The 16,612-nt window shown below is 45.5% G+C and overlaps 1 protein-coding gene across 2 annotated transcripts; it reads right to left on the minus strand.

Annotated features, from left to right (window-relative positions):
• Nucleotides 1-2,690: 2,690 nt before the first annotated feature.
• LOC113580703 (sarcalumenin-like) lies at nucleotides 2,691-15,570 on the minus strand. 2 transcript variants are annotated; one of them, XM_035520831.1, is made up of 7 exons: nucleotides 15,465-15,570; nucleotides 8,201-8,959; nucleotides 7,132-7,227; nucleotides 6,164-6,259; nucleotides 5,788-5,904; nucleotides 4,787-5,020; nucleotides 2,691-4,433 (listed from the first exon to the last, which is right to left on the minus strand). In XM_035520831.1, exons 1-7 carry the CDS (start codon nucleotides 15,520-15,522, stop codon nucleotides 3,613-3,615), a joined length of 2,181 nt encoding a protein of 726 aa, XP_035376724.1. In that variant the 5' UTR covers nucleotides 15,523-15,570; the 3' UTR covers nucleotides 2,691-3,612. The 2 variants fall into 2 exon arrangements, with proteins under 2 accessions (XP_035376724.1, XP_026871213.2); XM_027015412.2 differs by having other exon boundaries at nucleotides 7,132-7,230.
• Nucleotides 15,571-16,612: the final 1,042 nt, after the last annotated feature.

Consider the following 16,612-nt stretch of genomic DNA (forward strand, 5'->3'; position numbering starts at 1 on the left):
TACTTTGATATGCTAGAATTCACATTCTCCTTCCATGTGTGGATGAAGCAGCCCGACAGTGAAAGTGTTGTACTTTTCATGTTTACAAACCAACAAGATTTTACAACACATTTGTTTCTTACTTTCTGTCTCTAGCTGGTTTCATCCGTTTCATTTTAGGACTATCTCCTATAAAAAACTACCTGGCACAATTCTCGGGGAAAAGAATCGTCAAAAAAAGTTTTTAAAAACGTATTTTTTTCCGCATTACAAACACGTCAATTCTCAATAGACATTTTAAACTCTCATTCGACTACTTTAGGACAGCGGGGCTAAACGATAACACCGACTCTGCCGAGAAGTCAAACGGAGACATTACGACGTTATGGTTGCTTTCCACCACCTTCTGTCTGGCCAAGCTCACCGCCAGAGTCCGTTAGCCACCTCGGCCCCGTCGAGCAGGAGAAAAGGGCCTGTTTCCATGGAGGAGCCCCGTGCTTTCCTGAACTCCCACTCCGGATATCAACCGTTAATATTGCTGCTTTCAAAAAGGGCTCAACTCAGACTGTAATTTGAAGACTTCGGCGCGACGAGTATAAAAACTGGGGCAGTAACGCTGATAAGAAGTAAACGGACGTTGCCTTCGGCGTGGAGCTGCGAGACGGCCGTAACATCTGGCTCACACACACACAAAAAAAGTCAAAATAACATTGGTAGCCAACATTAAGAAAATGGATACATATGAATCTGACACCGACCTAAAATACTCTGGCAAACTTAAGCGAGTTAAAAGTATCCACGGTGTTTGTCTTCTACTTACTCACTTTATCACTTACGCGCGATGTTCAATCATTTCAGTCCGAGTGTCCCCAAAATGTCCCGCCGTGAGCCCACAAACGCGTCCCTCGGCGTTTCCACGGAAAGTTTCCTCAGGCCGTCGTTCGCCTCATCGCGGCGGCGGCACGCGGCTCGCTCGCGGAGTTCAGCACCGAATAACTGCACGCCCTCCTCTCGCGTGCCCTATCGCCTCAAAATTCCACGCGATAGATAATAAATTTTTTTTTTTTTACATTTGCATTCCCCTCCATATTGTTCCGAGACGGTGCAAATTGCCAGCAAGACGCGATATATCCTCTGTTTATAAACCCTCATAGCCTGGCCAGGTCCGGTTTTGTCGTTGGCATGCTCGTGCCAGCTGGTGCGTGCCGCCGTGTTGCGTCCTCTTCCGTTCCGCTCGAGCGTTTCCTCCCTGTCGCCTAAAACCTCGTCTGCACGAGCCTGCTGCCGTTAACGAGTCCAGACGGCATCGGTCGGTGCCTTATCCTGGCGACGACGGCGGCAGCGGCGCCGCGGTCTCCTCCACCATCTTCTGAACGCACTGGGGGGTGGGTGGGGGTAGGGGTGGGGGGGAGAACTGGGGCTCAACGAGATGGTGTTGTGGCGCGCGGGGCGGACGAGTTGGCCACGGGTGTTAAAATAGAGGGCAGGGTGCGAGGCGGGGCGCGCGCACGTCAGACTTCAAACGGCGGCGAGCACGCACACGGGGAACGAGGGTATTCCACCGCGAATAAATTACGCCACGCGCTTTTCATGCCCGTCCGCGGGGGTCCAGCTCTTTGTGGGTTCCCTCCACTGCAGTTTCGTACAATGCGGACTTTGCGTTTTATTTAGAACCGGAACACGGAGCTTAATACTTTTTTTTTTTTGTTTGGTTGGTTTTTTTAGATCTCCTCCAAGTTTTATAAAAAAATGTAAAGGCTCTAGTTTGAAAGGCACCGAGGAGAGTAAACACAAGAGAATAATCTCATATCTTTTTAGAAGAGAAATAAAATGAAGAAATTTTCTGAAGTATAAAGAACATATTCATTGCGCTGTGTGTGCGACTGTGTATGTCCATCACAGAGAACACATACCTATATAGAAATTCATAATAATGACATTCCTTGTGAATTCTGTAATTATTTGTAGTGATATCAAAAGAATCAGATAATCCAAAAACAGTCATGGTTTAATCCCATGGCCCAATCCCTGCCGCTCCAGAGCTACATGTCAGATGCGACCTGAACCTTTTTGCTGGTCGGCCTAAATAGTTTGGGTCTTAGGATCTATGAGCCGCTGCAGGCACAAAAATTGGATCAGTGAGCAGTGAAATTCACTTGTTTTTCCCGCCTTCTATTAAGAAAAGCACATGCTACACTTTTAGGTGGGATTTGAAAGCAGTTGACACACTTTTTCTTCTGAATTGAAAAGTTGTATATACTACGTTTCATATATGCGGTAGTAACACTTTTAGAAAGTTGAAATCGTGAGCCATCTTAGCCTTTTTTTCTCTTATAGTAATTTATAAAAGTGTGTGTATGCTTGTGTAATTGTGTGAGAAACGCAAAGAGAAAAACACAGGGACAACTCTAAAATGCAACTTCCCAACACATTTAACTACTTCATATGAATCGGGAGTATTTCATCATTTCCTTATTAGTGTGTTAAATAACATACGATGCCCCCTTGTGGACACCTAATGCTATTTCGCAATTGGAGCGAGAATCGCTCGACATTTTCGTAAATTTACTTATTTCTTCATCGATCTTATTTATTCCCAGTCTAGTTCTAACACAATGGACGGAAAATACGTTATTGTAAGACCTATGTTCTACAAAGGAGTTTCCATCCATCTATTATCCACCTTTTTCAATTAGGGCATTGAGACAGTGAACAACAGAAAAAAACAGCTTTAATGTGACACTATATTTCACATGCAGCAATAAAGACATTCAGCACAAACCCTCAAAATTAAACACCCCAAAATTACTATTCATATGCAGATGTTCTCAGAGGCATGACTATGCTAGTTACAAAGTCAAAATGGGCCCTCTTGATCGAGTGTGGTTGACATGCCTAAAATCTTTTCAAACAACAATGAAGATAGTTACGATTAAAATAACCAGATGCATTGGATGAAAATAGACAGAAACAAATAGAAAACCTACAAACTGAAGTGGTTTAGTGAAAGGACAGGAAATAAAAGACCAGGGGCGACATTCATAATTTCTCACTTTGAGTTAAGAATTCTGATCTACAATCAGATCCTATCTTGAATACCATCTAGAATCTAGTGGTGATTTGGTGAAGAGAGAAGATAACCTTAGGTCATGCACCGTCACAGAGCCCAGTGAACTCTGACACGCCTAACTGACAGACTTCACTGGGCTGTATATTGTTACTGTTTTCCATTTCCTGTGGATTCTCTTTATGGCTTTATGTTTCACTGGATTTATTTTTGCATCCTCTGGAACATGGGAGCATTCTCTCTTTCACTTATTCCATGTTTAATATTATCTCTCATTCCCTCATGTCCTCTGTTCATTCATTCGTTAATCAGTTCACCCCTTCCTTCATTCCTCCATCCATCCACCTATTTATCTATTTATTCACTCACTCATTCACTCACTCACTCACTCATCCACCCAACCCACCCCACTCATTCATTCACTCAAGCTCCTGCTCAATCATTCACTGGCTTGTTGCCCTGAGTCCAGTACGGACGGAGCTTCTGTGCCTCCCAAAACAGGAACGTTCCTCTCCTCCTCCCTCTCCTCCTGCTCCTGCTCCACCCCCTTTCCTGCTCCGCCCCCTTCACTGCCTCCGCCAGCGATTCTTGGGCTTCTCGTCTGCTTTGGGGGAATCGGTGGCGGGCATTCCAGCCTCTCCCAGCTCCTTCCCCCTGGCCAGGCTGGCGAGGAGAGTGGGCAGCTCCTCCGTGATGGCCCGCTCCACTCTCTCCAGCAGGCAGCCGTGCGACCAGCCGCAGTGTGATGCCAGTGGCTTGAATCCGCCTGGCGGGTTCACCCCGAAGAAGTCGCGGTAGGCCTCAGGCTCAGGGAGGTCGAACTTGCTCACGTTGGTCTTGGCCAGGACGGACTTGAAGATGTAGAAGCGGTCAGGGTCGGCAACGATGTCGTGGAACACCTCGTCCGGGTCGCCGAACCAGCCCAGCCTCTCGTGGTATGTCTGGAGGTAGCGGTCCACCAGCAGCGCATGGACGCGCACGCGGATGGCGTGCTGCCGGATGAAGGCGATCTTGTTCTCCAGCTGGTTCTCGATCACCTGGTTGAGGTCCTCCAGCAGGGAGATCTCCTCCTTCTTGAAGAGCTGGCGGTTGGCGTCGGCCGTGTAGTCCTGCGGCCAGAAGGAGCTGACGTAGACGCGGGGCGGCTCCGTCACGTTAATCAAGGGTGCCATGTTCCAGAAGAGGGCGCCATAGACGCGCATCAGCTCCTGCGTGGCCAGGCTGTCGGCTTTGTTCAGGATGAGGCGGATCTGGGACTCGCGGCCCTTCATCTGCTTGAAGAGTGTCTCCAGCTCAAGGCCCACGTCTAGCTTTGTAGGGTCGAACACCAGGAAGATCAGATCCGCTCGGTCGATGAACCACTGACACACGTCGTTGTAGGGGTAGCCTGCAGGACAGAATGTGACAGGTTCACGTGATGGGGTCACGTGATGGGGTCAAGTGCTGGTTTCCCAGTTTACTAGCATATACTCTATGTACCAGGGTGTAACAGCAGTGTACCTTAGTAAAGGTGTAGAAGTAATCAAAATTGTAATGTAATACGCAATATTAACACACACATGCACACACACAGACACACTATTGAATGTGATGTATTTTTTTGCATGTAAATTTGTTTGCCTGGATGCGTGTTTGTAAGAGAGTTTGTAAGAGTGTGTGTATATGTACATGTGCATGTGTGTGTGCCACTTCTCTCCTGCTGCGATTTTCGATGTGTGTGTGTGTGTGTGTGCACGCCACCTCTCTCCTGCTGCTTGCGGTTCTCGATGATGCCGGGTGTGTCCACCAGCGTGACGCGCTCCAGTAGCTCGTGGGCCATCTCAATGCCCACCAGCTTCTCCAGGAAGCCCTGGCCAAACTTCTCCAGGGATGAGAAAGGGCGGGAGCTGTCTGCCGCCATCACAATGCCCTCGATGGTGCGCAACTTCTCCCCATGCATGATCACTGTGTACTCAGAGGTGGTAGGCTCCGCCCCTGGAAGGCGGGGCACGGAAATGGACGAGAGAGTAACAGAGAAAGAGAGAGAGTGAGAGTAAGCGTGAGATTGGAAGAGACGAAGAATAGGGAAGAGAGTCATGGAGAAAGAGGGAAGATGTGTTGGGTCATTTGGGTATATGGGGGTTTGATATTGCATCACTATATGACGTGTACAGTAAATGGAAGTAATAGGATCAAAGAAGTGATGAAAATTGTTTCCTGACATCCTGACATTTATGCCACGCCATTTTGTTTTCACTCATAATCGGTGCACGTGAGGAGAAATCTGTTTAGACTGTCTGTGTAGACCTTTACCTGTGTCAAATGTGTAGAGCTATCTGTGTAGTTACCTGTGTTGAGTGCCACCTCTGTGAACTGTTATATGTGTAGAGTTACCTGTGTAGAGTGGCACCTGTGTGGACTGTTACCTGGGTAGCGTTACGTATGTAGAGTGGAACTTGTGTAGACTGTTACCTGTGCAGGGTTACCTATGTAGAGTGGCACCTGTGTGGACTGTTACATTTGTACATTTACCTGTGTAGAGTTACGTATGTAGAGTTGCACTTGTATAAACTGTTACCTGTGTAGAGTGGCACCTGTGTGGACTGTTACATATGTACATTTACCTGTGTAGAGTTACGTATGTAGAGTTGCACTTGTATAGACTGTTACCTGTGTAGAGTGGCACCTGTGTGGACTTTTACATGTGTAGAGTTACCTGTGTAGAGTTACGTCTGTAGAGTGGCCACTGTGTGGACTGTTACCTGTGTAGAGTTCTTGCGGGGTGTTGTGGAGGCCCAGCAGGTAGTTGATCATGGTGGACTTGCCTACGCTCCAGGGCCCCAGGAAAAGCACCATGGGTTTGGAGGTAATCTCCGCTTCTATAGCAAACAGACACAGTTATTCATTACTAGTGTTAGCCACAAGAGGGTGACACTTCTGTCTAAAGCATATGTGGAAAGGTCAGGGGACCGAACTGAGAAACTGGCAGGATTTCATACTACACAACAGAAGAAATCACTAGAATGTCATGTAGGACTCATGTCCACGAGGCTCTAAGCACTGTGTAGGAGTGTAACTGTATGTAGGCTGATACTGCTGACAGGGCAGGGCCAGGTGTAAAGGTCGGGGGACGTTCACCTGACACGTCATGCTGTCTGAGCTCTTTGTATTTATATGCCTGTTCCATAGGCTTAATGGCCATGTGATAAATCTCCTGTAGTTTCTTCAGGGTGGCTGGAATGAGAGAGAGAGAAAGAGAGAGAGAGAGCGCAAGAGAGAGAGAAGAAGAGTGAGACAGAGCGACAGAAATAAGATTGGTGAGAATGAAATAATACGAGAGAAGACGACGGAGAGACAGATGGAGGAGAAGAAGAAGAAGCTAATTTAGTAATCGTGTGTCCACCATGATTCTTATTAAGGGTACAGTGAGTCTTGGTAACAACGTAATCCATCTCCATAAAGAGCGAGAGAGGGATAGAGACGAAAAAGAAAGAAAAGAGACCGGACACAAAAGCACAAAATCTGAACGCTGAAATGATGCTGTTGTGTAATCCGGGTTGTATTGTTCTAGCTTCCAGGCACCAGTGACCTGCTCCTGCTTGTTTATCAGGACATGCGAGATTATTATTACGTTACGGAGAGAGCTGGCTTCCTGGAACCACAAGTAGAGACATGAGCCATCGAGTGAGTTGCAGCTCTGCCTGCTGTGCCCGGCTGTGACGGTAACACAGAGAGAGTCAGGCAATGCTGGCTTAAGGCTAAACGCTTCTGTCAACAGTCCTGTCACGCATGTGTACTTTTAAGAGAATTAGAATCAAGGCAAATATATTTACATTGCGCTTTTTCCTGCAGGTACTGTCACAGTAGCTTTACAAATGTCTGGGTGCAGATCCCTAATGAGCAAGCCAGAGGCGACAGTGGCAAGGAAAAACTCCCTGGGCAGAATTAAGGAAGGAACCTTGGGAGGACCAGAACTCAAGAGGGAATCCATCCTCCTAGGGTAACCCAGCTAACATTGTACACTGGGAAGCACAGGATGTGTGTGTGTGTGTGTGTGTGTGTGTGTGTGTGTGTGTGTAGGTGCGCATGTGTTGCATGTTTCCAACCTGAAAACTCCCGAGAAGGCTCAGCTGTGGTGAGGCGTAGCGTGTCATCAATGTGAGACCTGTCCCTCATTTTAGGACCCGCTGAAGGTGTCTTCTCTACTGCCAGAAACATGGCAACTCTTCTCAATGTCAACAGTATCAGTTTCCTGGCATGGTACCAGCTCAACGTTTCATATGATCGTCTGCTCAGTTACTTGTGCACTTAGCCAAATCATCAGGGCACATACACACACCGGCTTTCGCAACATGTAAACAACACAGTATTTGTGTTTAATGGTTTGTGTAGTGATCTAGGGCTGCCTAAGAACACTGACCTTGAGCTGGCTTCATGAACTCATTCCTCAGTCATATTAGGGTCAAACATTTCAGACATGAAAACTTCACAATATTTACTGAAGGATGTGCCTGTGTGGCTAATTATGAAATGAAGTGTGGCGTGTAAGCGTGTAAGCTGGTGACCTCCCATACATCAGGGCCAGTGTTGTGCCTTTATCGGAGTGGTGGCACTGCTGGGTCTTTACTGCTATTTTTGCGGCGCTATTTCAGTCCCGCTGCCTGCCGTGTCAGGACATAGAACACAGAGAGCAGAGAGACTAAGACGTCTGTCACTTTTAGCAGTGGCTGCACTGTTCTGACCACAGCCCTACCACACACACACACACACACACACACACACGCACACAGACACACCAGTGTCTCATTAGCACATACAGTACACTTCCAAACTGCTCTCTGTGCAGGAACACACTACTTCCTAGAAGAACCTCTGTGATCAGTTATCACTGCTGATGTTACCGTGTGCTGTTTTTATATTGCGGGTCATTATAAAGTAATAAAGCGTTATTAAGAAACAAGGTGGTTCTGCCTCATTCTAGAAGTTTCTGTTCTATTTCCGATGCTCATTTCCTCTGAAGGTTAAGTGCTGATCAGTATATACTGTGTTCTTTACATGTAGGTCAAACAACACTCTAAATATTATAATCTATTTATCTATTTGAATTCAGAAAAATACTCTTTGATTTCCATAACTGTAAGAGAGCCAGGGAATCTCATCATTTGAGCACCGTACCTTTCACTGAGTCTCTGTGTCTCGAGGTCTCTGACAGGGCCTCCTCCTCCCCAGCTGGCTGCTCCTTATCAGTCATCACGTCCTCTACTGTCACCTCCGCTGCCTTAGCAGCTGCTTTCTCCTCTGACACTTCAGGCTGTGAAGGCGTCGGGGGCCCTGCAGAAGGGCCTGCCTCTGTCTCTAACTCGGCAGGATTGTCCTCCGTGTCTGCCGCCTCGGGCCCCGTCACCTGCTGCCCTTCTTCTTCAGACTCCTCCTCAGTCACCCCCTCTGCCTCCTCTTCCACAAGTCCGTGGACTCCGCGCCCCTCTTCGGACTCGGCTTCTCGTTGGGAAATCTCCTCTTCCTCCCCAGGAGAGTCCTCCTCTTGTTCCCCTCCACCCTCTGTCTCATCATCTTCCGCCACGTCCTCCGCTAGGTCTGAATCGGCTGTCCCCTCCTGTGTCTCCTCTTCCTCGTCCCCTAACAGTTCCTCCTGCTCTTTGTCCTCGAGCTCCCCTTCCTGCTGTCTGTCGTCCTGGTCATAACCCTCTTCACTTTCGCCTGCTTCGGCTGAAACCCCCTCTCCCTCTTCCTCCTTGCCGGTGATGGCTGGGTTGGAGGTGCAGGGTGTACAGACTGTTCGTTCAGGTGCAGGTGTGTCATTTGAGGAGCTCTGGCTGATCTCCTCTGTGCCATCGCAGCAAGGGAACATGTTGCTCTCCGACTGCAGCTGCAGACGCACCAGCAGCTCATCGTCGGACACCTCACTCACTGACTCTAGAACAGACAAGAGGCCACTTTACTCACTGAATATAGAAAAGACGAGAATATTGAACTTGCAATTTAATCACTGAATAGAAAAATCAAGAAATTACCAATCTTGCACATTAGTTCACCGAGTCTAAAAAAGACAGCACACTACCTAATTGCACCTTAGTCAGTGAATCTAGAAAAGACTTAACACTAGGTAAATTTGAGTCTAGAGGAAAATCCACACCTCATTCATGAATGTGGAAAAAACAGGATATTACTACATTTGTACTTTACTAAATGAAACTACAAATGTTATTACACATTACCAAACATGCGCCTTACTGAGTTTGGAAATACTACATGATTTCGTTATTTTAATGTTGTTATAAGCCAAAAAAAATTCTGAAGAGTGTTTTAGAGAAATGAACAGAACCAATTCCATCTAATAAAAAATAAAAAATAAAATGTCAGTGTCATAACACCAGCAGGACTCCAGGATCAGGGTAGCAAAAAGACAATGTCAAACCCATTACCATCGCCTGACTGCTGGCATTGTGTCAGTGACGACTTTATATCTGGTTGAGATCAAAATAGATGGCTGGTGCCCAGGCCAGAATAGTTCTGTCGCATGACATAACATGGAGCAAACCAAGTGATGCTTTGGGTCTGGAAGAGTTTGTCTTTGGAAGTAAAAGCTCAGATTACAAACCCTTCTTACATACTAAGGGCAACAGTGCTAAATTAACTCTTGGGGTGACTTAAATTTTTATGATGTGGACTTAAAATTGACTCTTAAAGTTTAATTAACTGTGAGAATGAGTTAAGATCTTAAACCTCAGGCTTATTACATAGATAGTATTCTTACGGCACGTCATTCAGTAACTACGGTAAATCACTAATATAATATATAACTAACTAATATAAAAGGTACATGGTTAAACGAATGTTTAATGAGGGTCTGGACCCACCGTAGTCTCTTATCTGTAACAGCAGTTACCATAACAACCTTAAATGGTATAAGTAAGGCTCGCTGTTCTGCTTTAGGTGCACATGTGTTCGGTGCTGCGTGTACTATGCCACGCCTACATGCAAAGGCACGTAGCGTGAGTGCAGGCGTGTGCTGCATGAGCCTAGCTTGTCTGAGTGACAGTGGCGAATGAGCCAGCCTGACCATGTCAGAGGTGTGTCGGGATGACAAGCTCTGAGCTCTGCTCTGATGTCTGTTCTGTGACCTTCTGTGATCTCTTTCTCTCTCCAGTTTCCCCACAGGGTTATAAAAGGCTGCTTCTACATAGGGACAGTCTGTTTACTCCATCTTGTGAGGAAACCCTAGAAACTGACCCCAGGTCTGCCAGTGGCATGGTGGTCCTATGTGGAGAATATTCTAGAGGTTCCACAGCCTCACACGGCGGTGTTTTAATACCACCACCTACCAGGGTTGTAAATAAAGTGACAGTCTTTAACTTAGAGTAGGCCTCCCACATTATTCCACCATGATACATTATTTGAAAAAGAAACTTGATTAAGTATAGAAATTGTAATCAAAGTTACAACAGCTTACATTTAGAGTAGACTTAAAATTAGAGGTAATGACTTTAGTCACTTGTATGTGAGCAGGAGGAGAGGCCTGTAGTTTTCTTACATTGGGGTCGGTGGCGGGGGGGGGGGGGGGGTTCCTGAACGGGACACTAGCCCATTCAGCTCTGCGTTACAGCCAAAACTAGGCCACCTTCGTGTTCTCCAAGGTAGAGCACACCCATTCTCCTCCAGACGCTGCATTAGGGCTGCTAGACAAGTGGTTCCACCCTGGTGGAGGACCTTTAATGGCTTTAATGATGTCCCTAATCATAGCAAAAATGAACACAGTGTGTGCTTTAACAGCGAGCGTGTATATGGGAGGTGCCAGCCTGCTTCGGTGAGTCAGCGCTAATGACAAGCCTCATCATGGGCACCAAATGCCATTGGTATGAAACAGCTCCTGAAATAGCAGTGAGAAAGAACAGACAGTGCTTGTGTGTGTGTGTGTGTGTGTGTGTGTGTGTGTGTGTGTGTGTGTGTGTGTGTGTGTGTGTGCGCGTGCACGTCATGGATCTGAAGGTTTACATTTTCTAAATATTGTCTTTTTATTCAATCCAGTTTTGCTTGACGCAGATGACAGTGTGGTTGAGTATGTGGCCATCTGCATAGAAATGTAAAGACAAGCTATAGTGTACCCGGGCTGAACACTGCACTGCTAGCCAAGAGCACGGTGACCATGCAGTCCGCTAGTGCAGAATTTCATCTACAGATACAGAGACCTTTCTCACAATCCACCCACAAACTGTTTAAACCCAGCCTAAAAAAAAATAGTAATACAAATATATGCTATTGTTACTAATGCGTCACCAGAGTTAATAAACAGCAGAGGGCAGCACTGAGTTCTTCATTAGCTCAGCGGAGTCTGTCTCACTCATGGTGTTCATACTCTTAGTCCTTACACCTCCAAGGTTGCTCCTAAGAGTGTGAACAAACACACACACACACACACACACACACACACACGGAGTACTCCAATGTAACAGGACTCTCCTGGCTCTCCAAAATAAACCTATACCTTTGGGTGAAGGGGAAGTCTTGTGCGTGTGTGGTGTGCTAGCTGATCACTGCTATAATGAGAACTGTGCCCTGTGTTTCACATCTCATTACTCTACTATGCTATAAACACTACAGAGCATAGCACACTATTCTAAACTGCATTGCTATAAAGAGCACTGTAGTATTACACTTTAGAATAAATACATTTTAGATACTGTAAGTCCACTTGGGTGAAGCTCACAATCAGATGCACTCAGCTAGGCGTTTGTGTCCTGCTTCGCCTATCTTTGCCTATCAAGCTATTAAAGTAGCCGAAATGAGAAAGAAGATGTGTCTCTGACTGACCTCTGTAATCAGCAACTACACTTCAGTACAGAGTCGGCCTGTTAATACAGTATAGACTGTATTAACCAATCAGAAAAGGCTATGCTAAGCACTAAGCGTTCATGTCTTTGGAGGGCGGGGCTTCAGAGAATGGCCTACCTTGAGACCATGGGACTGAACAAAAGGGCTGGGCTCCTGCAGTGATTAAGTCTGGTATAAGTTAGCTAGAACCTTTAAATTGATTACTGCGGCTTTTATGACAGTAAATATAAATATGTCATTTATAACATATAAATTCTAAATATAAATATGCACAAAAAATTTTCATTACTGTGTCTGGCAGAGGGGCAAAAGTTTAAATTTGATTTCTCGGAGTCTCTTTGCTCTTTTTAAGACACAGTCCATATTCCACACTACTGCTGATCATTCGTTAGTTCAAAGGCACTGACCAAAATGAGTACGAAGCTTGTAAAAGTCACCCTGGATTTAGGGTCCCTGTACGAAATGGGAGCGGCACAGGTTAACCCTCACAGGGTCATATTTTCAAGGGGCAGGCATGATGATTAATCAAATTACAGTTAATGCAGTCAAGGACAAGGGGAAGACTCTCCCAAGAGACATTAGATTACTTCAAACAATGTGTTAGGGTTACTTTAGAGAGAGATGAGCAGTTCTGTCACAGTGGAGTACTATGTTTGTGTGTGCGCATGTGTGCGTGTGTGCATGTGTGATAGGGAGATGTTATGTAACACGCACAACCAGTCAGAAACTTGAGTAGCTCATTGTATAAGATTTAATTGTATAAAATTGTTTATCAGCTTCATGGTACAATAATCAAGCAGATAATATTTAAGTACATTGTATTAAAACATGTAAATGAAAATGGACATCTTATGAATGTCCATAAAATAGTCACTCTCAGCATGCTGGGTATGTTTATCCAAGTTGGATAAAAGTGGAAAGATATCCTGGATGATTAAGTGGCATTATTTTTTAGTTTTAAATGAATATGTTATGTTTGCACGTCTTACTGACGTAATGGATGGTGATTTTGAAGAAACCGAAAATTCCATTTTCTGCACATTACTTTGATTCTTTGACAATTTGTTCTGTGTATTGTTTTCACGCAAATACCGTAGAACCATTAGAAAGGCTTGTGTGATTTCTGCACACGCTGTTTGCATGTGTCACTGACCAGGGTGCCCCTCTGGCTCACTGGAATATGCTGATAGGCTGCACTAAGGAAAACAAATAAAGAAAACAAACAAACAAACAAAAGAAACCCATCCCAGGTCCAAGCCTGGAGAAGAATGAAGCTTGTGGGATTCTCCAGGCTACGTGAGTGAGACTCTGGTGTGCTAGCGGAGAGCACAGTGAAAGCCCCACTCCCCCTGTTCCAACTCCCCCCTGGTTAAAACAGGCCCTGTGCAAACCCAGTGGCTCCTGCCCCCACTGCTCATACAAAGAATGTCCCTACAAGGTCTGCAGGACGGAAATAAATGCAGAGACTACAGAAGCGACCGCAGCTGCAGGGAATGTGTGCGTGCATGCTCGTTTGCTTGTGCTTGCATGTTTGTTTGCGTGTGCTTGCGCGTGTGCTTGCGCGTGTGCGGCGCATGCCCGTTCACGTGTGCTTGCACGTGTGCGGCGCATGCTCGTTCACGTGTGCTTGCACGTGTGTATGCATGCTTGTTTGTCTGTGAGTTAAAAAATAAGGGGGAAGTGATTCGTTTTGTGTATGTGAGAATGTTTGAGAGATGGCCATGCTATTGCCTGAGAGAGTATCTGGTTTCAGAGCAACAGGATGGAGAGAGAGAGATGGAAACAGAGAAAGGGAGACAGAGAGGCTGAGAACATTACTACAAGGACAAGCAAGGATAATCTGGCTAAAATACTCAGCATAGTGACATGAGCAACAGGGAACAGGGCTTGTATGTGTCAAACTCTAGCTGGTCTGGGATCAGTGTTTGCCTTCTTTTATTTCTAATGAGAGAAAAATACTGTTAAGGGGCAGCTGACTAGACCCCATCTTTCTCTAACAGCTGGTGCAGATTAATAACTGGCTGGCCAGAGTGAGAAATAGAGTTCTGTAACCATTTGAGTGAGTTCTGTAACCATGCATCAGAGACCCAGTTTGATGTAGACATGAATCAGCATTGCAATGGCGCAGTATTACATTACAAGCGTGCAGCCTTTGCTCACTGGTAAAAAGACAGTAGTATCAGCCTTCCTAGATTGTACTGATCCCAGAACAGGGTTTTTTTTGCCTTTTACATGTGAGTGAATGTATAGCTTTCCTAAGATCAGCCCCCTGGCTCTGGGATGCTCAGTGTCAGGGGAAACTGGCCTTGTGTGATGTTTTTGGTTTATAAAAGCCGAAGATTAAAGTGCAGGAATGTGACAGCAAGCTCTCTGATTACAGGAGTCCATACAAAGTGATGTGTTGGAAACACCCTTAGTGATACAGGGCAAACATCAATTAAGCCACTTCCACTATAATCACCTGGATACGTAATATGCTTTTTATTAACCTAGCAGCTTTGATGTGGCTAAGCTACTGTGTGTATGTGTGTGTGCATTTTGTTCACACTTTCCATCAGCTGGTGTTACGATTCACAGCAGCTGACACCCACTTGTCTGTGTGTGTTCCTGTTCTTCTGGTGTGTGTGTGTGTGTGTGTGTGTGTGTGTGTGTGTGTGTGTGTGTGTGTGTGTGTGTATAACTGAATATGCGTAACTGACCCATAGTTTTTATATTGCCTGTTCATTTCTCACTTTGTTTCAGAATGCCGAACGATTATATGGACCTTATCTCTTACATACATATGTATTACTTACATGCTTCACACATCTTTTTAACACATATCAGTGTGTATAACAGAAATGTATAGGTACCCAACAATGAATGCCATCAACGGAAATGGCTCCGATATACAGCGAGGAGCACCTGCTTAAAGCAGTTAGTGAGGAAGGCTGATACGCAGAGGAGTAGAGCAGTAGCTTTCAGTTTCATTACTCCACCGTTCAGCACAGATCAGCTCTCCAGCTGTCCGCAAGAGCCGACCACGAGGAAGCCCAGCCAGAGGCAAAGGGAACCAGCTCAACAGCCACAGCAAAGAGTCATTTACTTCCAGTGGAAAACAAAGCATTAGGAAGCCTCCGTGAACCCTGGCCTTCATTAACAAACTGATTAGCAGCCGGGGCTTCCACATGTCCGCAGATTCATAGCTTTTACCGAATTGGGGTTGGAGACGACAGTATTGTATCTAGGGCATGTGGCGCAATGCAAGACAATGCTGCAGGGAGATCTGTTACACTGCTGTCATCCTCAACTAATCGCGGGGACTTCAACCAAGAGCCCAGTGCATCAGAGCAGGAGCAGTTCTAGTTTTTCTCTCCTCTCTGCAAAGTTTCAGTGTTTCTCTTCCCTCTCCTCTCATTTTTAATGGGACCAACACACATCAAGTCCCTTTGGCAATAAGAAACACCTTCACTGAAGACAAAGACTTCTGCACTTTTGAAGTATATGTTATGGGCTGTTATCACTGAATAGAGAATCCAACCAGCCAATCACTCACAAACACACACACACACACACACACACACACACACACACACACACACAATCTTACCCGTAGTGGCGAGGGCCAGCAGGGTGAGCAAGCAAGAGAATGGGAGCTGGAGCTTCATTTCGACTGCCAGGGGTGCCAAAGTTCTACTGCGGGCTATATATACCCCAGCAGAAGGACACGGGGCATTTAGGGTGATGCAAACACGTCAGCCATCGTGAGTGACAGCAGCTGTCTTGGCCAATCAGCGTCAAAAAGAGAAATGGCAGAGAGCAGCTTTACAAACATTTGACACTGCACAAATTAGAATACAATATTATTGTTTAACAATGTATAACTGTTGTAATTAATGTACATATAATTACAATGATTGAGTGAAAGTGCGCCCGAGACTTCTAGTGTAAGTAGTACATTTTCAATTAAAAAACAACAAAAAAATCTAAAGTTATATTTGTCCAAATAAGCTTATGTAGAATTCTAAGCTCAGTTGTCTCACTCATCACACAAAATGCCCACATAATAAATTTAGGGGGCAAAACTTTATAATTTAAAGATGTATCAAACCTTCTACCAAGCTATAGAACTATTTAAATTGCCTGCATGGTTACTGTCAGTAGGCAGTGGTAGGACTAGTGGCAGGGAGGGGCTGTAGTCTTTCTGTGACTCTCAGCCATGCAGGTGTGGTCGACGGGCAAGGCCAAAGATCAGTGACCAGCAAGTTTCTCTAGTGGTGGCAGTTCTGTACCACTTACTGCTCTCTAGTTAACTAAGTGACTGCACAACCAAAACTCTGTTCAGCTATCTCACCATTTATCTGAATGTTTTCTCACTGGGGCTTGTTTTAACCTGAATAAGATATTACAGATGTCCATTACTTAGTCAGTGCCAAACAAACAGACAATTTAACAGACCGTTTTTTGTTTTTTTTTTGCAAGCAATGGCTAATTATCGAGACGCACTGAACTGTATAACCACCAGGGGGTACTCTTGCACACGAGACAATTGTAATTGTCATAAAAATGTCTTAAATATTTTTAAAATAACAATGTAAAGATCCTCTCTGAAAACAAGCAAAGCAAAAACTAATATGTCACAGTGAATAAACCTGCTACCGTAAATCCCCTGGTTCTCCTGTGCTCGTGTAGAGCGAAGTTCGGCTCAGCGCGCGCAGCCCAATCACGTGTCCGGGGCCGCAGCCACGGGAGGGCGAC

This window comes from Electrophorus electricus, chromosome 21, assembly GCF_013358815.1.
Source record: "Electrophorus electricus isolate fEleEle1 chromosome 21, fEleEle1.pri, whole genome shotgun sequence".
Classification (NCBI taxonomy): Eukaryota; Metazoa; Chordata; class Actinopteri; order Gymnotiformes; family Gymnotidae; genus Electrophorus; species Electrophorus electricus.